Source organism: Streptopelia decaocto (assembly GCF_964273445.1).
Source record: "Streptopelia decaocto genome assembly, chromosome: 3".
Lineage (NCBI taxonomy): Eukaryota > Metazoa > Chordata > Aves > Columbiformes > Columbidae > Streptopelia > Streptopelia decaocto.
The window spans coordinates 84,574,034-84,598,327 of record NC_138656.1 but is presented as its reverse complement, the minus strand read 5'-3'; the positions used below and the strand labels follow the sequence as shown (position 1 = coordinate 84,598,327).

At 36.6% G+C, this 24,294-nt stretch overlaps 1 protein-coding gene across 3 annotated transcripts in view; it reads right to left on the bottom strand.

Moving 5' to 3' along the window:
- Positions 1-1,644: 1,644 nt before the first annotated feature.
- Positions 1,645-24,294, bottom strand: part of CEP162 (centrosomal protein 162) — a 47,759-nt gene continuing 25,109 nt past the window's right edge. The window contains exons 14-28 of one of the 3 annotated variants that reach the window (XM_082048855.1): positions 23,924-24,066; positions 22,881-23,108; positions 22,068-22,205; positions 21,022-21,134; positions 20,169-20,277; positions 18,255-18,381; positions 17,170-17,333; positions 15,592-15,696; positions 14,315-14,539; positions 12,549-13,219; positions 11,515-11,656; positions 9,527-9,625; positions 7,135-7,269; positions 4,828-5,049; positions 1,645-2,923 (exon numbers count right to left, since the gene is read on the bottom strand). In XM_082048855.1, the coding sequence (XP_081904981.1) occupies positions 4,828-5,049; positions 7,135-7,269; positions 9,527-9,625; positions 11,515-11,656; positions 12,549-13,219; positions 14,315-14,539; positions 15,592-15,696; positions 17,170-17,333; positions 18,255-18,381; positions 20,169-20,277; positions 21,022-21,134; positions 22,068-22,205; positions 22,881-23,108; positions 23,924-24,066 (2,621 nt within the window). In that variant the 3' untranslated portion in view covers positions 1,645-2,923. Of the gene's footprint in view, positions 2,924-3,017; positions 4,247-4,827; positions 5,050-7,134; positions 7,270-9,526; positions 9,626-11,514; positions 11,657-12,548; positions 13,220-14,314; positions 14,540-15,591; positions 15,697-17,169; positions 17,334-18,254; positions 18,382-20,168; positions 20,278-21,021; positions 21,135-22,067; positions 22,206-22,880; positions 23,109-23,923; positions 24,067-24,294 lie in introns of those variants that run through there. The other 2 variants (XM_082048856.1, XM_082048854.1) reach the window with 2 other exon arrangements.

Sequence of the window (24,294 nt, the reverse complement as noted above, 5' to 3'; positions counted from 1 at the left end):
TACAAACGGTGGCTTTTATAGCCTATTTCTGGATGAGTGAGCTCCCTTCAGTGATATCTGATCTGTTATTTTCTTTTTTTTACTTTGCCATACTTGAAAACAGAACTGCTGCTTAAATGGGGGGAAAACCTGTGTAGAATCCAGGTCCTCAGCAAACAAGAAATGAAGCTCATTTTTAAAGCATTCAAAGCTATGTTTTAGAATAATGCAGGTCTGGTTCTCAAAAAAAAGAAAAGCTTGAAGCTTGCTATTCCCAGTGGGCTAACCTAAGCTTGTTTTCTGCCATATTTAAATCTGTGTGGCTTTTGTTTAGGTGCATAACTGCTTCTTTGGGGAGAAAGGAAAAGTATACATGTGTATGGATGCTGGTGACATTTAATGCCTAGAGGAAAAGAATTTAATAAAACAATCAAGGGATAATACCAACAATTCCCATATGTTGTATGTTATGTCCTTCTAAAGCATGTATTAATCCTGTAAAGGTATTTAAGTGTTTGGTTCTTGCTTCTGTTCTTCCATCTACTTTTTCCATCTTCTCTCCTTTCTATCTTTAAAGTCCTTCATGCTGCTTTTTAAAGAAAAATAACCTGTCAGCCCCCACTGCACAGCTCCCACATGGCTTCAGAAGCTCTGCGGCAGCAATACAGTCTGATTCAGATTTTTTGCTCTACCTCTGCAGTAGAGCAAAGGCAAATGCAGAAACTTTCTGCAGTCTTCAAAACCAGTTATTTTACAGCTGTTCTTTCTTTCTTTTCCCTTTTTAAGAACTAACAGACATGGTGTTTTGTCTCAGGGGAAAGGGGATTGGCATAATAACCAGCTTTGTATAGTGTGTTTAAAAAAAAAAAAAAAAAATCTAAAATAATCTTCTCCCAGTCAAGCAGCATGAGTTAGTTCACTACAAAGTGAAAAGAGTGTGTTTTGACCAGGGTAATCCTTCAAAAGGAGTACTTGCAACTTAATGTAGTTTGGAAATGGAATTTCTTACTGCTTGGTCTGTCTGTTTCAGAGCCTCTTCTCAAAATTCACTAAATGCATCACCTGTGGCTGGTAGATTTAACTTCATGGACAGTTACCCTAGCATAATTACATATGTTTGCTTGCATAAACATGCACTATATTCTGTATGAAGTTCCTAGGCCAAGTTGTGTATTTCAGTTTTCAAAGGTGAATATTTGTGAAATGTTTTTCTGTGTAAACAAGTTTCAGTTGTGTAATTTTTAAAAAACAAACAAAACCAAAATAACCTACAGTATAAATGACTGCTCACAGAGAAAAGAAATAGAAAAGTAAAACCATGAACTTCTCTCCTGGCACCCAGTGATGAATGTTCTCTAATGCTAAAAGGTGAAATAAGTGATGTGTATTGGGCATTGGTCATGCAATTTAGTATTTATGTATCTGAGCTGTAGATCCTGAATACTTCATAACTGACACCTTTTGTCACTCTGTGATTGAAAGAGCCCCACAAAACCCTTCCCAAAGGAGGAACTGCAGTGTGCTGTTCTACTCTGGCCTGTTCTTCCAGCAGTGAAAGATGACAAAGCTAAATAAATTAACTACAGATATTGGAGAGCTGGACTGAACATGCTCAAGCAGTTTCAGGTCCTGACAGGTAGCAAGGACAGTAGAGAGCCAGAGCCTTTCACCACATGCTTTCTAGAAACAGCAAGTTTGCAAGAAAAGCAAGAGCTGGAGGCCTGTGCTTTCTTGTTTGTGGACAAGAGGTATGTAGTCAGCTGTATGAGAGGCTAAACATTGCAGTTCAAAGTTATCAAAGGACTTCCTGTTCAAAAGTGTCAGGGTAGCACTTGATGCCAGGCCCCCCTTCGCTGCAGAACTGGGTTTGCACAGCTAGTGCTAAGATAGAAAGCTGTTTGACTTTTTTTTTTCCAGAATAGGTTAATTACTGAATATAGTATAGAATACATTTTGAGGTCTCCTACTATCAAATAAAGACTTCATCCATGATAACCTATTTAATTTGTTACAAGAAAAACTGACATGTATTTCAGAAAACTTGCAATAGAACACACTGTCACAAATGCCATGATGAGACCTGATATTCTTCTGCACACTCCGTTTTCTTCTCTTGGAGCAAATGTCTTCCTTGTAATCTAGGTCACTGAGTCACCCAGCCAGCTGCTCACTTGATTTCCTAAAAGCTTCAAAATGACAATTCAAATTATTATACTCCAGCTGCTTTGCTGTAAACAAGTGAATTCCAGCTACCCATAAGGCATTGATTCAAAGAAATGATGTTTCAGATTCTTTTAATCCATTCATTATAATGCCTTATGGAAATGTGTGATTAAATAGTATGGCATTAAAAAAAGGAAAAACACACACAAGAGTATATAATTCTATTATTCTCTGAAAGATCCTACTGAAATCCTCAGTGGAATACATTAAAACCTAATAACCTGTTTTGTCAGCCTTCTTGCTCTGTTTCAGGGTGTTTTTCCCTTTCAGCAGGGTTAAGTCTGCTGGAAAGTCAAGAACTATAAATTCTTGAGCATAGAATTTAAATCTCGGCTCTTAGCTCTCCAAAAAGAGCACCATGGTGACACCATTCAAGAGCAGAGACAGTCTGATACTGTGCAGAGTGCCCACTTCATGGTAGATGCCTGAAAACTCAGTGAGTGTACAGCTACATAAATACCCGTAAGAACACAGTATAAACCATATTGTAACTTATAGAAACAGTAAATAGTACTGCCCCTGCTCAGTAAACAAGACTTAGTTTGAAATAAATTTCAAATTAAATTATCTCTCTATGTAAGATACCAGCATTTGCTGACAAACGAATATAAGAATTTTAAGAGGTGTTTGAATGAACTGCATGAGTACTAAGGCAACCCTCTTGATGACCTAAGGATTCTACGTTTGAGAGAGATCCCGGCAACTGGCAACACAAGGGTTGCTGCAATTAAAAAAATAATTTCAGGTCACACACCTCAAGACAATATTACAGACACAGCACATTCTACAGGAAGTAAATGGTAAGTTGAAATTAGTCAGTTTTATCCTTTTTCATTTGTAAAACAGTCCCAAATCAAGTAAATAGAGCACATTTACATATAACTGATACTTTATATACAAAGCATTATTGTATTTACATTTTATGAATAAAGACTAATACTTCATTACTGGGGGACAAAATACCCATACTAAAAATACTGAAAACATCTGAATATGAAGCAACCAAGATTACCATATTAATTGTTAACTGACCACTTTTTTATATCTTTTTATATGTGTATACAATCTCACTTTGTGTGTATGCTCAAAAAAAAAAAAACACCCAAGCAACTGTTGCTTCCTGTCTCTGTCTAGATAGTATAATTAGTTATACTATTTTGTTCTTTATGTGTGCTCAGTCACATGCCTGTATATGCCAAAAATGCATGCTTACTGCTGGTCCCTGAAGCAGCATGACACATAAATACATATACACAGACTCGAACTATTTCACACGAATTAAAGGCTTCAACCAATACCTGACCAGTAGATCCTAGCTTTTATCTTCTCTTGGCCTTAAATAAGTACAGTTAATTATCTACAACCTTAATAGACGTGCTATGAAATTCTTAAAGACTTGGCAGTGCTGAGACTTCAAACTAGCAATTTATTGATTTTATTGTTTGAAAAACTTGTCATTACAGCCACCAAATATATTGCTGGTTGTTCTCTTCCCTGGAGCTGGTCCATCTCTTTTTTGAAACAAGGGACCAAAAGCTTAGCACACTAAGTTACATGTTAGTGATGTAGTAGGACTTGCTCCTATGCTGTCTAGTATCTTACAGGCTCTACACTGAGGTGTATAAACTCCACCTGGGCATGAGAGGAGACGGAGAAGGCAACCATCTAAAACTCAGCTTGGTACCTGCTGTGGTGCCTGTCAGTTCAGCAGAAAGTTATATCCACGTTTGGTATTTGGGTGTCAGATTATTCCCACTTCCGCATGCTAGTCTCCTTTGTCAATACTGAAGACTATTTCTTTTTTCCTGTCCCCTTTTCCAATTTGGTCAGTGTTTTAACTCTAAATTTCCCCACTGACATATCCCTGTCTTCACATTCAATTGGCCTCTTTATTCCGTAAAGATCATCAATATAGCCTTTCCTTTTAAAAGGGATACCAAAAACTACTCTCACACTGTATTTTACAGGCTTTTTTTCATATCTGTCTCATAACAATTCAGCTCGACCACTCTGCCATTGTTCTTAGCAGCACAGCTGGAAATATCTGCAGTATAAACAGAGAAGAGTTTGAATTTGATCATCATGTGAGAACACCTGCTCTGCTCCAACCCTCCAGTCATTCACAAAGTTGAAAGGGGTCTTTAGGATAAGGGAAGGAATGGTTTATGGATTGGATGGAAACAAAATGTTGGAAAAGGAGGATTTTCATGCCCTACCAAATGAAAAATAGTAACTTTATATACTAAAAATACAAGCCAAACAGCATACTGCACAAATTGCTCACAAAAGAATCATGGTGCAACAAGTTATAAACAAAAGTTAAAAATATTCAGGCATGTTCTATAGTATCTGCAAAAGCATCAAATGGATTTTCTCAATGGTAATTGAGTTTGTAGAATAACCTCGATATTCCTAATTTTTTTTTTCTAAATGGCATGTAGCTTTATTTCTAGTGAAATATAAGACATACGATATGACTGGGGTGTTGCTCAGTGTAAATCTACTTTTGGACAAGCAGGATTCCAGAACAGAATGTAATTAAATTTACAAGTGTTACATTAATGATTTTTAACAATATTGTCTATACATAACTTCAAATATTCTGCTTCTCTAATCAACTCATACCTAAGATGTCTTCCAACAGCCGTCTGTCATGCTGAATCCACTGGAATTAGGCGCAGGAATAACCACCCCTTGTTTCTGCAGTTCGCGTAAAACATCTAATATCGAATCCAATTCCACTCGAAATTTCTCCAGTTCTTGGTTCTTCCGCTGTGCCAGTCTGCGCCACTTCTCAACCTCGTGGCTTTGCCGAGCGTCGCTGAGATGTTGTGTCAGTTGCGTTGCCTGCACATCAGAAGCAAGTCAGTGTTGGGACTCCCTCATCAAATACTCTGCCAACATGGCCACTGTGCAAAAATATGCTACTGCATTATATTCGATGCTCAGTCCCAAAGCCCAGTGCTCATGTTAAGTGGAAACAATTTGTTCTGAATATTACAAAAATCATTCTGATAGCAATAAATTCCTTTAAATATTTGTATTAGTGACAGAAGGGTAGAATCCATTACTGACTAATGAGTCTCAGGAGAATTATCCTCTCCAAAACAGCAATTAAAAGTTTGAATATTTAAGACAAAACTGAGCCTAAAACATAAAACTGTCTGTAATCAAAATGAACTTTTTGAATTGCCATTTAAATGCATTAATTATAAGAATACTCTGCAAGAGAAACAAATGAAATCTGAATGACGTGTTATGGGCTATTCCTGTGCTTTTAAAAAGCAAAAGTTCTATAAATTATCACAAAATATCCTGTAGACACAAAGGTCTTAAGCTGCTGCAGATAAAAGTTTGAATTTATTTTTACATTAATCCATAGCATAATTCTATTAAATTACCCAAAATAAAAAGCGTCACAAGATATCAAAATCTCCACACTACTCTTAATTGTAGTAGATTCTTTAAGGAAAGCTCTATCATTCAATGGCCATAATTATCGTACTTATAGTTTGATACGAAGGGTAATCCATTACTTCCTTGTCCAGCAATTAGTTTTTCTACATTGTTCAATTTGTTATATTCATTTGAGGGAGTGTTTGGTGCCCCCCTGCAGATAATTGAAGGTGCAAAAGTAGGACAAACAAAACCCAAAGCTTAATACATAACAAAGCCGGTAGCACCAGGAATGATGAAATTACTTAGTAGCAACTCTGGTGTATACTATTATCTCTGGTTTTGTTAAATACATTACATAACATCTTAGTAAATACTATAGGTCAGGTAATTAATTCAGCGGAGACAGACCACAGACTAGGCAGCAGCAGCCACTACAGAAATGGTAAATAACTTCTCACGTTATACAAAAGCAAATGAACAGCATAAAGAACTATTACAGTTGCCTTCAGCAGGACAGAATGAGAATAATAAAATCAGTCACAGCAGAGTTTGTTCTTAATCCACTGACTTGTTTTATGCACAGTTCTTCTGGGGAAGAAAATTAAGTATCTGCTGTAGAAATGTATGAGAATAAAGCCTTCTACCATGAGCAATTCTGCACATAAAATTGTATTACTTGAGATCTGGTTTCAAAACTTTAGAACAAACTGCACCAACTAAGAACTACTACAGGTTTGAAAAAACACAGGTTTGTTAAAACATGAATGACAACCATATATTTAGGTGATGAAAGAGCTGAGGAAAAAAAAAAGTGAACTAGAACACTGCTTCCAGATGACAAGAGCTCCTCAGAGAGATGAAAAATTAGCATGGAGGCCAAGACATAAAATGAGATTAAAAAAAAATCAATGTAAAATTGTTTTACTCATTCAAGGGACATAAATATCAGATACAAGAAGCTGTACTCTATCACAAAGATCCAACCTTCATAATCTAGAACTTTTTGTTTGGAGGATAAAGGGGTTTTGTTGTTGTTTTGCATATTAAAGACAGTATGTGGTAGATTGCTGCAAGATGTTTCTATACTTTTAATGCAGCTTTTCAGGACTAGAATAAAATGACAGTTCAGTTGAGGAATACATCATAGCTTAACCAGCTCTGCATTACACACTCTTGTCAGGTTTTCAATAGCTTTCCTTGTGGAACTGAACTATGAAATAACCGCATGAGACAAGAGACTTCTAGAAATGATGTGGTCCAACCCTCTGCTAATGCTGGGCCTCTGTAGGTCGGGCTGTGAGGAAGTTACACACCTGATATGTGAGCCATGCACAAGTAATCTCAATTACCACAGCAAGGAAGGGCTGACTAGCATCACATCAACATTCACTTGCGTCCACAGGCAAAGACAAAACCACAGCTGTATCAACAAGTACTTGTCCCCCTGCAGTTTGGGCTAAACAAGCCTATGCAAACACCATGAAAATATAGTTAAACCAATAAATTGCTGTTGAGAAGTAAATGCAGGTGTACCTTTTGAATTTCTTGCTCTCTTTCTGCACGTCTGGTCTCTATATGCTTGATTTTCTTTTCCAGGCACAGGAAATGTTTCATTTCAGGACTCTGGCTCTCCTTAGCCTCCCTCAGTTCTTCCAACAGTTTTGTCACCTGCAGTTTGAGAGAATTGATGAAAATTGTTATCATTGTGTTAAGTAGTATATAAAATGGATACCTTTCAAAGTATTTGCATTGTTTAATCTCTTCATTCAAAAGCTGCAGAGAAGAGATAAAAGAGAAATCTCCTTTATTCAGGAGTTTAACTGGAGGCTCAGGGACTTACGTTAGGATTTTTCATTTGTAAGAAATGGCCTAAGGATATGAAAATCTAGTTCTTTTTGATAAATCAAATCCTGTTCATAATATGTTATAAAGTGATTATTCACAGTCAATTTTTATACTTCTAAACATACTAAAAAATTATCAGAGAAGACTATGATTAGATGTTCTTACACAGTCCCTTCTCACACTCTGAATAAAGATCAAATACAAAATATATCAGTGTATTTCTACGGAATAAATTAATACAAGACATGCTGCTAACAGACAGGATTACAAACCCTCTTTGGTCTAAAAATTGCCAGGTCTACCAATGACTTACAACTGATTTCCTAATACAAAGCTGTCCTATGTTCAAGCTGTTATACCAGATAAGTATATGGTTATAGTTAATGAAAAACATCCCTGAACAGCATTTCTGAGATTAGTATTCAAATAATAATCTTCCAGTGAGCCTCAGAGAAAAGTTTGCCCTTTTTGAGGTACCACTGTTTTAGACAGAGGACTCTTCATCCCATTACAAATGGTAGCGCTTTTCACTACCATCACTTATTATGTTTGTAGGTTTAGTTGCCTTCATCTTTCAGCTCAACTTATTTAACCATTTAATGCTGAAAATGTATTCTATAAGAAGCACAGCAATGATGCTAGAGGGCAAAAGCAAGGCTTTACTTTCACATTTCTCTCTATATGGTCTTGTAATTTCTTATTTTTTTTTTAAACAAAGGCACTCAATTACATTTTCTTAAATGCCAGCACCTCAAATCCAGCCTGTAAACATGGGTCAGATAGGATGCTCACTCTTTTAACCATCACTATCATTAATAATCTGTAAAGCAAATGGTACTCTCGCCCTGTTTTCCCAGGAGGAAATATGATCTATACTGAGATCACTGTAGTGAATTAAGCTTTGTATGGAAAGGTGACATCTGTCATTAGACTCATAATATGAATGCAAAGTCTCAGCCTTCATTCAGCAAATGCAGAGCTTGTTTAATACAGCTTTTTTGTCTCCCTACAAATCCTCACCTTTCTATGAACACTTCACCGAGTTGGAATTTTGCATGGATACCATAAATACTGAATGAGTTTAGTGAGATTAAGATTAATTACATTAAGTACGTACTAAACACATGTTAATACTTCTCTCTTTTCTTCTAAATGTAGGCAGCAAACAAGATTAAATGTCTGGAGTTCTCAGTCCCTTACAGAATAGGAGAATTCCTTCCTAATAACTCCTGCAGGTTAATTACTGCATTGTGAAAATGAAGGTAAAATTAGCCATGTTCATAGATCAAGGAGATGGCAAATTAAGCTTAGGCACAATGCTAAGACAGGCTATGTCTTCTCCTGAACAGGAGGTGATGGAGGTGATTAAAAAAAAGATTGGCAGCACTTCAGGAATGACAAAAACATGACCAATAGTTCAAACAGCTAAAGACAGCAATTTTACACAATATTAGCCCAAAAATGAAAACATGAACAAGTATAATTTTTAGATTATATGCTATTAATAGAAGTAAAAGATTAGGAAAAATGTAGAATACCTCCCTCAAAACCCAATGAATTTCAGAAGAACTATTACAACTAACTTAATGTTCTTAAAAGACTGCAAGTTGAATAGACATCAAAGGAGAACACCAAAAATACAATCACCTATGTCAATTTTATGGCAATGAAGGATTAAAAAAAAAGGGAAGCTTTACCTGAACAAAGAATTTGAATAGAATAACAAAATACCCTCTTCATAAAGAAAAATTCCTGTCATCTATTTACTACCCATCACAACTCTCAAAGAAGAGGCTAGGAATACCTGGATTAACATGCTGATCAATTTTCATACAGGTGCCAGACTTTTCTAACATTAAAAATAATATTAAAAAAAATAAATTAAAGGAGGTCAAAGTTCCACTTTCTGTGCTGTGTTGTTCTCTTGTTCACATTAGAAAAATATATCGCATTCTCAGGTGTAAATGATGTAGAAGCAATTGAGAAAGACACTGTTTCTAAGACTTTATATTATTTGAGGCTTTACAAGGATAAAAACTCTTATTAGAAGAAGGTACCCCTAATACGAGTTTAAATATACCTCTTTTTGTAGGAGCTCCTCTCGCATCTGTGAAATTAGAAGGGCTTCCTGATGTCTCTGTTGTTCACTGATTTGCTCTTGGAGATGTTTTATTAATATCTAGAAAAAGATTAAAAATAATTCTAATTGACATAAATACCCATAACAACGTGTAAACCTATACAGGAAAAATATGCCAAAAATATAATCAGCATTGCAGCACTGGAGGTATAACTGATGCATATTTTAACTACACTATATCTAACAGGAGCATTGTTACACAGCACACGTGCACATCTAAACCAAGGGTGTCAAACTCATTTTCACCGGGGGTCACATCAGCCTTGTGGCTGCTTTCAAAGGACTGAATGTCATTTTAGGACGGTATAATGTAACGACTCCTACCTTTATACAATGTGACCGCTCCCACATTTACACAATGTGACCACTCCCACATTTACACAATGTGACCACTCCCACATTTATACAGTCCTAAAATTACATTCAGCCCTTTGAAGGCAACCCTGAGGCTGAAAAACCCTGAGCGAAAATGAGTTTGACACCCCTGCTCTAAAGAATATGAAAACAAGTCTCAATCTTCAAGTAACTTTCCTCAGTTATAAAAAGCTCTGAAATAATCCAAATTCAATAGCTCTTTACTTCCATACAGTGTGCAAAACTCACAAAATTGTAATGCACAAATACAATTGCAAGCCCAGGTCTTCATGGGAGACTTTAACCACCCTGACCCCTGCTGGAGGAACACCATGGTGTAAGCAATCCAGGAGGTTCCTGGAGAGCACTGATGACAACTCCCTGACCCAAGTGAGGACAGGTGCTCCTCTGGGCCTTCCACTCACAAACAAACAAGGGTTTGTTCGGGGTGTCAATGTCAAAGGCAACCTTGGCTGCAGTGACCATGAGATCAGGCCAAAAAGCATGATCATAACCCTGGACTTCAGGAGAGCAGACTTCAGCCTCTTCAAAGATCTGCTTGGAAGATGGGATGGGGCCTGGGGAGGAAGGGGGGGCTCAAGAAAGCCAGTTGACATTCAAGGATCACCTCCTCCAAGCTTAAGAGCAGATCATCCCAACAAGCAGAAATGCAAAAACACCAGGAGACCTGCATGGATGAACAAGGAACTCCTGGCAAAAACTCAATAAAAAGGAAGCCTACAGACAGTGAGGACAAGGACAGGTAGGTAACCTGGGAGGAATATAGAGACACTGTATGAGCATACAGAGATATGATTAGGAAAGCCCAAGCCCACCTGGCACTGAATCCGGTGAGATTGGCAAAGGCAACAAGAAGGGCTTCTCTGAGTACCTAAGTGGCCACCAGAACACTAGAGAAAACATGGGCCTGCTGATGAATGGGCCAGGGGCCTTGGTGACTCAGGACATGGAAAAGGGTGAGGTAGTGAAGTCTTTATTAGCAAGACTGGCCTTCAGGATGATGAAGGGACTGGAGCATCTCTCCTATGAGGAAATTCTAAGGAGCTGGGCCTGTTCAGACTGGAGGAGAGAAGGCTCAGAGGGATCTTGTCAATGTTTACAAATATCTGAAGAGAGAGTGCAAAGAAAATGGAGCCAGGCTCTTTCCAGTGGTATCCAGCGACAGGAAAAGCAGAAAAGGGCACCAGCTTAAATTCAAGAGGTTCTGTCTGACCATAAGTAAAATTTCTTTAGTGTGAAGGTACCCAAGCATTTATTGGGTCTCCAAGCCCTGAGAAGTTGTGGAATCTCCCTCCTCAGAGATATTCAAAAGCCATCTTGACATGGTCCCGAGCAACTGGCTCTAGATGACCCTGCTTGAGCAGGGTTGGACAAGATGACCTCCAGAGGTCTCTTCCAACCTCAGCCAGTCTGTGATTCTGTGAATACAGTGGCACCGGCCCATTTTTGAAACAGTAGATCCTACTTCAAAGAAACATAAAGTTTACAGTAATTTAGAAAGAAACACCATTAACAGATATCTATATGCAATGAATGTATCTGCTGTATCTTACCTCTTGTGTTGAAATTCTGCTGTTTAGTTCAGCTACTTTAGAAGTAGAATGCTCCTTTGCATGCTGGCAAATAATCTTCTCCACTTCCCTCTGATGGGAGGCTTTCAGAGATGCAATGTATTCTGCTGTATCCTCCTGCATCCTGAACAGTAACAGGAAAATAAGATGTAGTGAAGCAGCTACAGACAGTTCTTCAAAAATGCAGCAAAGTTTCTCACTTGAACATATAAAATATCAAAAACGTTGAAGGCAGCACATCTTTCAAATTTCATAACAAAACCTCACAAGACAGCACCACTGCTGCTCTGGAGGGACGACATTGTGTGAAGCCTACAATGCTGGACATGTGCCTTATTTAAGCAGAGGCAGCTAGAATACAGAAAACTCAGCCAATCATCTTTTTTTGGCTCCTCTTATTAAAAAAAAAAAAAAAAAGGAGACAAAATAGGTGTTTTTAAATAATAATTCAGCTGTCCTATTTCGGTTATCTATTTCAGAACAGAATGTGTTGCAACCTAAATATGCCAGTGTCCTCTACTTTGACTATGAATGGATTGAAGGGAAACTACCTCAAGTGTAAAGTTTCTACAGTTGGTCAAGTAAATTCAAGTAAATTCCACTGTAAAGTTTCTAGAGTTGGTCAAGTAAATTTCACTGAAAGCATAACCCAAGTGTGAAAGAAAGTATCTGCACCAAACATTAATGCTATTCAACACAAATATAAAGCATGTGATACGCAATGATTTATACTGAGATCTTCTTACTCAAACCCACAATGAACTGTAGCATTAATAAGAAGAATTATTATAGGTTTGTCCATAGAATCATGACAGTGCACTGCTCTAAAAAAATCAAACACTACTGTCCAAAAAAACCCCCCAAAAGAATAATAAACAGTAAAAAAGAAACTTACAGAGAACACTGGCCAAGTATGAACTAGCTTCACACATGGCTGACATGTTAATGTGCCACTTCAGTCCTGCATCAGCCGACACTTTAACAAGGTTTTAAAAGGAATGTGTTTGAGCATTTACCTTCGTATGCTATTTTCAGAATAAGCCAGTGTTGCTTGAGACTTCACCCTCTGCTGGTTCATTTCTAGAGACAATCTTTCTAGCTCCTCTTTCAGCTGTGCATTTTCTTGGAGAACTTCCAAGAGATTAGAATCGGAAAAGGCATCTGGTCGGTATACTTTGTCATCATTGAAAATCCTTTGGCAGGGTTCGCTGTTGCTGGAGTTCCTTTTGTCTGTTGCTGAGGTATTCTTTTTCATGGTCTCTGTAGAGTTTTCCTTATTATCCGTTTTATTTCTCAAATTATTATCAGACAACATCATCATCCTTTCTTTTTGAAGTTTCTCTATAGTTTTTGTAAGGTCTTGTATTTCTCTGTTTTTGGTGACCAGTTCTTCATTTAGTTTTAACAGTCTGTCTTTTGTGTTATCTTGCTTCATTTGAGAGTCTGTGGACTGCAAGTCTTTATTATCCTTTTTACTTCTGAGTTTTAATTGGGAATTTTGACTTCTAAGGTTTTCAATTTCTGTCTGGAGGTTTTTAACAGTGATCTGATGGGTCTTCCTTAGATTCTGAAGCTCCTGTTCAAGTTCTGTAGATTGGGCTTTATCACCATTCAGTGTTGGTGATTCACTCACAAATTTGTAGGCAAGTAGCTGCTCAAGCTCTACAAGCCTTTGCTCGTACTGCATCTAATGGAGGGGAGAGGGAGAAAAAAAATCTGGTTTCCTTAAGTATACATTTATTGCTAGTTCTTTTTATTATTCTTTAAAGTTAGTGCACATGTGAAGCAAGATTTCCTAAGGCAGAATATACACCAGTTCAGAAATCAGTGAGTGAAAAATTATGTGAAGCAAACTTAAGTCTGCTGTAAAACAGAATTACTCAAAAAATCTACTACAAATTAATCATCTACTCACAATGAATACAGTAACTATGGGAAAGAAAAATTGACAAAGAACTGTTTAATTTTTATATAATTGTGTTCTCCACAGATGTTACCCATTTGGACAGGCAGAGTAAAATCTTATTTTAATATGGCAAGAAATCTTTAGTTTTGTTAAAATCTGCCATTATGTATTTGCCATGTGTCAGTTTGCAAACACTACTGTCATATGCCTCAAAATAGCACTTCACATTTTAAAAATAATCTTAAATTTTAACAGTTTTTTTTTTTTTAATACAAAAGTATAAATTCAGACACACAGAACCTCTCTTCCTAATGAGCTGAGGAAAACCTAACCTTCTTTATAGCGTGGATAGCCTCTGAGGAAAATGTAATGCATTATTCACATGGAGAAAAGGAAGAACAACTGGCCAGTTTTCCTTTCCTGCTCATTAAGCACTTGTGCAGTTCACTTTTTTCTTGAAGTAAGACTTCCTATCACAAGTCTTAAGACTCACTACCATGTCATCTTTGGACAGAATGTTTAGCATTCCCAGACATTCCCTGCAGAAACACCAATTGAAACCACAGTCTTTGGTACCGTCAGGAATTAGGTAAGCAGCTACTCTGACCTACATGATGAAATCCTCTTACCCCAGTTGTAACAATTAAATTATGCCTCAAGAACCTGTCCTCTCAGTTTCAACACTACTTCAAAGGTTGCAATGCTCTTTTTATCTCAGGTGCTGAAGCTACTGAAATTCTGGCTCTGAATTCTATGAGTATCTGTTCCCTTGAATGTCATCTTTGCCTTCAGTTTTCACCACTGTGTCGTGTTAGACCAGAGTGACATTGTGACTAACTTGCAGAGCAGACGACTCAACAAGCCACCAGCTTTTACCTTTATTTTTTGAAATTGTTGTTCCATGGCACGGAGACTTTTTTTAGCTTCATCATCTTTACCTTCAAGTTCTATTTCTAACTTTTTAATTCTTCTCTCCAAAAAATCAACTGTTTTTGTTTTAGCTGAAAGATCATTAGTTTTCTCAGCAGCAGCAGCAGCATAAATCAAAGCAGGCAGGGAATTTGGATATCTTCTTTTGAGAATTCCTTCCATTTCTCTGATCTATCAAAAAGAAAACTAAGTCAAAAAGAACAGAGTTCTAATGAAAACTGAACTAAGTAATAGAATGTCAACACTGTCATGTGCTTAAGCTGGGTGACGAATGAAAACTAGAGATGCATATGATAAGAATTTTGTGTATTGTTTACATTTATGCTATTATTTACAGAAAAGCAAGATTCATTTCTTACTGATTGATTTATACATAATCTTAAACAAAATATTGCTCTCGTCTTCAGTCTTGTGTCAAATGGATCTTTTATATACTTTCTTAGCACTTAAGTTGTATATGGCTTTTAATGTTGTTGGAGTACTTGCTTTTTTTCTGGACTTACATTCACATTCTACTTTTTCAGCTGTTACAGAGATATTTAATAACCACATTGAAATGATTCTCCAAATAACAGATTATATGCCTTTTATTTTGAAGTCTGCAATAAAACAAAACTAACACCTTGCACGCAAGACTAATAACAAGCCCCTCTTATCTACGGATAAGATATTCTTTGCATTAGAATACTGCAGAGGCTCTTACCCATTTGTCCCACATCCCTACCAAATGCAGCTGGCATTCACTAAACTTCAGAAAGCCCACTCCCACCCAACTTTTCTTCAGTAGAAACATAGAATTTGAAGGTCTCTGCTCCTGCATTTTTCACAAATCTCATAGGGATCCAATAATATTTAAACCTCTGCTCTTCAATCAGCTTGGTTGAAATTGGCCATAATGTTAAGGGGTTACTGAACATTGACAAAAGGAGTCTTAGAAGACAAACAGCAAGGCTGTGTGTGCTTTTGCCCTATTGCTCCTTTCCAAGAAACTTTAAACAGCCTTTTAATGTAAAAGGATTTAAAAATGGATATCAGTAATTAGCTTATTAGGAGATAGTAGCAAAAGAGTTCTTTGTAAGTATAATAAGTAATTGTCTTGAGCACAAGTTACATTATCATAGGGCCTCATTCAATGCATTACGTTTATGAAAGGGCTGGTAAGTGTTATAAAAGACCTTATCTGAAATAAAGGTTAAACAAAACACAGCTCTATTATTGCATACTTGTCGCTCAAGGTCCTGAATTCTTTTAGCATCTGCTGCTCTGTCCTGCGAACGTTTCTTCTGTTGCACACATTGATCTCCAGCTTCAGTTCTGAGCTTCTCAACCTATCCAATTTATGAGAAAATAAACTAAAATATATAGTCAGAGACATTGTACTGTAGTACAGAAGTAAGCATTTAAGAACACACAACGTAATGCAAGTATTCTGCAGGTTAAAACGTGGTAATAGTAATTTCTGTAGTATTTGATTCTTGAGGTTCTTAAACTGAGTTACAGCATCTTCAAGACACTTAAGCTGAGACTAGCCATGGAAATCTATAAGAAAACTTGAACTCTGGGACATTCTTGTCTTCATACCAGTACATCTGCTTCTTTCTGCCACACTTCCAGCATGCAAGCTTCATTAATAAGCTATAATATGAAGTACTACAGTACATTACATGAATTCAGGGTGAGGTAAGGAAATAGTTTGTGATTTGCAAGGCTGTGCTGTATGACAAGATACAGAAACAGTCAAAAAGCAACTTTACTTTGTGCCTAAATAAATGCTGACTCTTAGGTTCAGTGTAAGGAACTGTATACCTAACACTCTTGCATTTCCATAAAGCCTGGCCACAAAGACTCAAAGCCTTAACCTAAATTGAATTTCCTACCTTTATCAGCCACTATAATCACTGTACAGTGATATTCCACCTTGTATAGTTGGAAATATTCCTATCTTGATTTCTTATGTTGGCAATGTTAACATAAGTAATGCTTTTATGCCAGCATAGTTTGACTAACTTGATTGCTTATATGAAGTCGGAGCTCTTTACTGTTTTTAAACACCCGTCCATCCTGGAGAAAATGCAAAAAATTTTCTTTCACAGCAATGATATGTTGATCAAAGTTTGATATGGTGGTGTTTAAGGGATCTCCTTCCCTGGCTGCTCCTTCAGAAGCACCTCCTTTCATCTGTAATCTCTCCAGTAAAACACCATGAAAAAATGCCAAGATCAAATATATTTTATCACTGGTAAAACTCTTTATTTCTAGAAATCCTAGGTCAAATCTACTGACAAGCAGGCAATGTGAATCTCGGAACTATTCAAGATTCATATATTAGTTTTGCTTGCTTTATATTTTGAGCGTTTTGTTTTTTTTCTTCCTACTACAGCAACCAGAGAATTTTTTGTAAGAAAGAATCTAGAACCACTACTTAAGAGAAAAAAGTGTTGCCTAAGCTACCATGAAGTAAAGAGGAAGAAAAGAAAAAGACAAGAAGGATGTTCCAAGTTGTTAAGGTAACAACTTAGTCACAAATTTTGCAGGTTTTAAGGAAACATATTACTTTTGTTTCCAGAAGAATCATCAAGATGTCCAATAAAAGCAAAACCAGGTTACCACATTTTAAGCATTCTGCACTTGCAACTCTCACCGCATATGCAGTAATATCAATTTTGCATATAAAGACTCCATGTTTGCTTTAAAGGTTATAAACAGTTTACATGTTTTTCTTGAAAAAAGGACTATTATGAAGGATGGAATTACATTATACTCATCACTAGAAAAGAAATAATTTAAAATTTCAACATCACCTCTAGTTTTAGTTTCTCAATTTCTTCTCTTGCATCTTTAAGACGGGCTGCATCCTTATCCAGAATATCTTGATTTTCTGCATACCACTGAAGTCTTCTTTTTAAATGAGCAATTTCCTGTTTGTATGATTCTTCCATCATTTTAAATTCATAAGACTTCTCATCTATAAGAACAAATTATCCTTAGACTTATTAGTAGTTACGCATTGAAAAAGTAATTAGTCAACACTACCCTTCTCAGCACATCTAATATATTTACTAATCCTATTTTTACACCGAAGTTTTAAAACCAGAACCTAATTAGGATTTTAAATGCAACATTATTTGAAAAAAAAAAAACAAACCTAAAAACCCAACAACTTATTTCTCTCATACATAGTAGTACTCAATGGGTGACAGTTACCATGGATGGTATTTAATACAGAATCCCAGGAGGATCTATTCTTGATCATGTTCTAATAAACAAATTTTCAGTAACAACATGGATGACAATACAGAATATCTGCATAGGTATATATTGACCATACTCCTGCCAGTTATGGATCAAACATTTTGAGAAGAGACATGGAGGCAAATAGTACAGCTCTTAGTGCTTGATGCCTGATATTGGAAATAAAAGAGTCCAATTGCTGGCCCTCTCTCATTAAGAAAGCTAAAGTCAAACTGGAAAGAATTCTGAAAAGAATGTTTTTACAATGTCACAAGGCATCAGGTTAGAGGTAAAAAAAGGGCAAGATCTAAACAGGAGACCAAGATACAACATAGTAAATATTTTCTTATGAACAGAGTTGTTGTATAAATGGAATGGTCTGTTTCCCATGCCCAGCAGGAGACAGGCAAGAAATCAAACTTAATAGGCAACAACAAAGAGTTCGGCTGGATAGAAGAAAAGGCTTTCGAATAGTGCCAAAGTACTGTAGCATGTCTAAACTTCTAATAAAAGCATACCGTGAAGGACAATACTGGGAAACGGTCTAGATGCATTTGGCAAAGTCATATTTTAATAAGAAACAAGTTTTAGTTACATGTTTATTTAGTAAAGCACAGAGGAGGCAAAATTATTAAATAAAATGAAGGTGCTTTACCTGATGTGGATGCAATCTGCACTTTTGCTAAATCTCTCTCCTTCTTTGCTTGTCCCAAGTCTACCTGAAGAGCTTGCTTATCTTGTTTGAGACGTCTTATCTCTTCTTGTAATTTAGTTTCTTCCTTCTGAGTTTTAGAGGACATGGTAAGACAGGAGAAACTGAATGCACATTGTCATACTAAAAACGTGAACACGCTTTTAAAATAAAATTATTGAATCACAACAGTTGTGTGAGACCACAGCAGCAACCAGGTTTTCGTGTTTTGTTATTATTCTCAGGCCTTGCCGTAGCAAAGCAAGTGAAAACTTAAGCTAAATATAAAAATATATATATATATGTACTTTATATATATACACACATAATTGTCTCAAAAGCAGAAAATATCTGCATTTTGAGAGGGTCAGTAATCATTTCACTTATTTTTAAGACTGTAGCTTAAACAGACGTGTATTGTCCAACAGTTCATCTTACTACATTTTATTTCTTGCCATTTTCTGCATGTTCTGTTGATATGTGATCACAAGTAAACTTCAAGACTAAGTAGGAGGAAAGGTTGCAGTGTCAGCCTCTGGAGAGGGAAGCTCTTGGTCCTGGGATCCACACGTACAGGGAGCAGCAACTGCAAGGTCTGAGATTTTGGGGCCAGCCAGTAAACAGACCAAGTGTCCAGGGCCGGTGATGGCCATCATGTGCATGTATTTGTGTTACTGCTCATCAACTCCGATCCTGAGCTGCTCAACAGGATCAGTCTGTTTGTGCTTCTTGTGTTTTCAAGAGTGCTGTTTGTATTTCTGTGGTATGAGCAAAGGCACTGCGCTCTGTGTTATCTGTGTGCCTGACCATGGTAGTGTTGTCTCTGTGTCTTTCTCCATCTTTGGATCTTGTGGTCAGTCTCATTACAGGCTGGACCTAAGGACAGGAAAGTGCAGCAGCAGTACCTGTGAGGTTGGAACTTGGGGAGCCCCTGGAGTCTTAAGAGCTCAGTCAGCTCTATCAGACCAGGAACACCTCTGCTGGTCCTCAACCTCACTGGACGCAGATCACAGACTCAATATTAGGGATTGAAAGAGACTACACAAGAGGTTACACAGGAAGGCATCCAGGTGGGTTTTGAATGTCTCCAGAGAAGGAGACTCCACAACCCCCCTGGGCAGCCTGTTCAGTGCTCTGGCACCCTCACTGTGAAGTTTCTTCTCATATTTAAGTGGAACCTCCCATGTTCCACTTACCACATACTTATCACATAAGATCCTCTTATCACATACCCAACCTGTCTTTGTTGTTATTGGGTTATTTTCCATCATAATTTAATTCCTTATTTATTCATTTTATTAAAAAAAAAAAAAAAGTTTAAAAGCTGCTTCTTCCTTCCTTTTATTTCTGGTCTATCAGAGGAAATAGGTACCAGAACAGTCTCTACTTGCAGGAAGCAGAACAATAGAAGTTTCTGAAAACCTTTAATTTTAACATGAAGCTTACTAAATATCTAAATATCCTCCCTCAAAATCACAAGCACCTACAGGACTACAAAAAACATTACAGGAGTGGATAGCAAATGATTATTTTCACTCTGATGTTCTTTTCTAGAACTTACTTGGTACAGAGCGGGGATAAACACTCTTCCGGATTTGTCTTATGTGGGAAAGCTACAGAGGTATCACTACTTTCTGAAAGCTCTCACAGTGTATTCCAGAATGACCAGTAAACATGGCAACATTGCACTTCTTTCAAGTGAATCTGTGTTTTAGGGGATTTCTTCTAGAGTTCACATGATGAGACATTTGTGATACAGAAGTGTGGCAAATAGTAGCATCCCCTGCTACTTTCTTCAGTTACATTATTAGTCTATAGTATGGCTAGTTAAGTGATGTTTTTAAGAACACATGAAAACCAGTCTTGGTGTAGAGCTACCTGTGCTGTTCGAAGCTCTGACATCAGTTCTGTGAAACTCCAGTTTCTGGCTGGTTCAGAATTCTGTACAATCTGTGACTGGATATTATTAGTCTTCACTGTCTTTTCTCTAAACAGTAACAGCAAAAACATTTATACAAGGCAGTGACTTGGTGTACTAATAGTGGCACATACTGAAAACCAAACACAACCCTCCCCCAAATGGTACTACAATGTCAATCTGTGCAGACTTAAAGAAGCAACTATGCAGGACATCTTTCTACAAAAAAAAAAATTCACCTCACCTTGCACAAACTTGTTTGTTGGGACTACACGAGGGAGGGAAACAAAACCTCCTCTGGCTCAGTGCAACTAATCTATGGCAGGGATTTGTAAGTTAGGAATATACACAATTGCTAGGTTTTTTTTCCTCTTTACTAGTATAGGATCCAAATCTTACAGCAGCTCGAGTGCAGTGAATCTAATTGTTCTTCCACTACGGGGATGTCTTGTCACCTCTGATATACCCTGTACCTTACTGAAATATCAAAATATTTTGATGCATGAGCAGAGATGTAATACCATAACAAGTGTAGGATGCATTACACTCTGATATGAATAAGAATCCTTGAATTTTAGCATTGAAATAGTTCCCAAATGAAAGACTCGAGTCTTCCCACAAGTCTGCAAGAACACTAAGAATTAAATGCCCATTATCAACATAAACCAATACTCAAAAAAGAGCCAAAGCCACAAACCCAAGAAACACTGGAAAACATGCATCTAACAGACTCCACAGTCATTCTTTATAAATTAAAATAATAAACACAGCTCAAAACTCCAGAGATTTTAGTTAGTGTTTAAATATGCCTACCTTAAGGCTATTAATTCAGACATTAAACACTGATTCTCCTTATACATTCGTTCCTCATTTTTTTTGTTTTGGACCTGTAGCTCTTTCATTTGTTTGTATAACCTCTCATTTTCCTAAGATGAGAAAGACAAAGAATGTTCATAAATTACCATTTTATCCAGTTCAAAATGATGTACAAAATGATGTATGATGTACATAGTTTGCTTACTGAAAAAGTGGAAGCAAACACCAAATGTTTTATTATTAAGTTTCTGAAATAGATACCTACTTTCATGATTGCTTTATGCTAAAGTAGTATACAGTAGAATTCAATCTTGGCCAAGTGTCTGCTCACACTGAAGAACCCAGGCCAGTTCCTCTGCAAAGCTACCCCAACTATATTCTAAAAGCATATACATGGGTGGGCGCTGACGGATCAGAGCTCAGCCTGCCCACACTCCAGTCTCACGGACACAAACCGTCCCCGATTCAGGATGTTCACAGCCAGACTGGCAAGACTTCTGACCTATACCAAGAAATGCTGCTGCACACCAGCTGAGAGCTGGTTAAACTATCTTATTCGATTCTGCAGCTGCAAGTATTCAAAAGGATTATTAAGCTTGAATTATCTATTTCTGCAGTTGACTAAGTAATAAAAATCAGGCATACTTACAAGGTTTCGTTGAAATCAACTGCTCAGATCCTATGAAAAACATCTTAAAAACAGAACCCTCTAGATTTCTGATATTGCTTAAAAATACTAGTTTTCTTCTGTATTTGTGGCAAAAAGTTGGTAGTTCTCTATTTGCCATAAAGTATTTTCCCAGTTCTCAACTGACAAGTCAGCATATTTTTACAATTTATAATGGTTACATGGAATCATGGAAGAACTTTGCCCAAACTAGACATGTTTGAAATACCTTTAAAAAAATGCAATACGTTTGCCCTTCACACCTAAATTGCACCCACTTTTTTGATAGCAAGATAACTGTTTTCAACAGAAAAGTAGCATCCATTAAATAATTTTCTTTCTGAAACTGGTTAGAACACAGTTCTGTGTGGTGTACCTGTTGGTAACCTTGAATAATGACCTCTTGATCTTCAATTTCTTTTCGTATTTGTGCCAGTTTTTCTTCAGTGACAGGAACTGTTGCTGTATGATGGGTCCATCTCTTTCCTTGAGTCAGCTCTTCCATACTTCTCAACTTTCAGAAAGAAAAAGACACACAATTAATAAGCAAATTTTGTTACCAATACGCAATTATCTACAAGACTACATTTTTATAATAAAAATAGGCCAAACTTCTCATTAAGATATGAGAGCACACCAATGAGCCAATCTTATTTTTGGAGTTTTACAGAAGCATTACAAAACAGATACGAAGTATAAAAAAGTTTGGGAAAAGTTAATGAAGTTTTAGCCTCTTCTATTCTTATGTATCTAGACAGGAGGTTATAGTGGAATAACCCTGGGAATATGCAATATAGGCAAAATACAACACTGAAAAATGGATCAAAAAATAAACAATATCTCATCATATAGTATTAATTATCTACGTAAAAACTGGCATCTGTTTATATATAGATATTTATTTTTTTTTTACATAAGAGTGAGTTAAATCTTTGCAAAAAACCTTCTGCAGAACTCTCAAAACAGAAAACTAAAGGAACTTGGGAAAACACAGTTTATCTCTGTGGAAAAAAAAATCATGTCTTATGGGTAATAAATGCAACAGTGGGTATGCATTTATAAACTAGTAGCACGCGTGTAAATCTGGGTTTTCTGCTCATTAACAACTTATGTAAAATAACATTAATTCAAGTTTCAGAATCAATGTTTCTCCTGGTCTATAGTAGTGGGATACAAGATGATGAAGTACCTTACTCTGAAGAACGTAATTTTCCTGACCCAACCGAGAAAGCTCTTTTTCATGCTGTGTTTTCAGTTCTACCATCTTTGTCTCTATTTCTTTCTCTTTTTCTGAAACCGTGCTGGTCAGCTGTTGAATCAATTCACGAGCTGTGTTCAGGTCCTCCTCTGCAACTTGCACTCGCTTTAGCAAATATAGTTCTCTATCACAATTTTTGGTAGGAGAAAATGATAAATCCTAATGAAGAGAAAAATTCAGAGAAACATTACACCAAGCTGATTGTTTACCAAAAATTCCACTCATCAGTTTTATTTAACTGGCTTGTCTGGCTCTTGGCAACCACACAATGTCCTTGAAAAGAAAAGAAAACAAAAAAAATCCCAAACAACATTCTAATAGCAAAACATCCTGCATTTACTTTAATGAGCTACTTTATCATTTCCAAAATATGTCTGAGGAAAACAAGCCAAAAAACAATGAGAAACAAACACCTCTCATACGAGAGCCACTATCTGGCTACCAGAATTATTCTATTAAGCAACTGAGTTTTTGAAAAGCGGTAATGACTTAGGTATTCAATTATTTTTTATATACAGTTTATAAGGAAGAAGGAAAATCTGTCATGGTTCTGTAAATCAAGTAATCTTGGAGAAGTCAGAAGATACTGTTAAATATTCAATGCAATGCAAACAGAAAAAAAAACTCCAAACAGTTGTACTATTTAACAATCATAACAGAATACATCTAAGAAAAGGTTTTATTTAGAATAAATAATTTCTACCACAAAATAGCAATTTTTAGAAATTAATAAGCATTCCAACTTTTAAGTGTATAGAACCACCCAAGTAATAGAATTATCCACACAACTGAAAAGCCCTATGATTATACTTGCATATTTTAAAAGCAAAAACTATCATTTGACTTAAGGGAAGTCTTTATTCAAGATTTCAGCATTTGGCAATCTTGTGATAATTATTAAAAGTCTTGGCAAAATTGGCTTGCAAGCCAAGCGGTACATACTATAATTGGGAGCATCACTGATTTTTACTTACACGCTGATATTGCCTGCAATAATCCACAGCTTGGTGTCCAAGATTGTTAACAACTGATTGGCCAGACATAATTCTGTTAATGCTCCCCTTTGAAGATGGTTCCTTTGTTGCAGATCTTATTATCCTAGTAGCAAACAAGGCTTCTTCATTTAGGCAGAAAGTAAAATAGAACAAAATTAAATACAGAATTTAATATGTCCTTCCAAAAAAATCTATTCATGTGATCTACCCCTTAGGCATAGTATTCTACAACCTGAATTCTGAATTAAATGTAGAATCTTGAGAGCAATGGGACATTATGCAAAATGTTGTAGTTTTTCTTTTGGGAAGGAATTAATGGCAAGATATAACAAAACCCAAGGGAACAACTG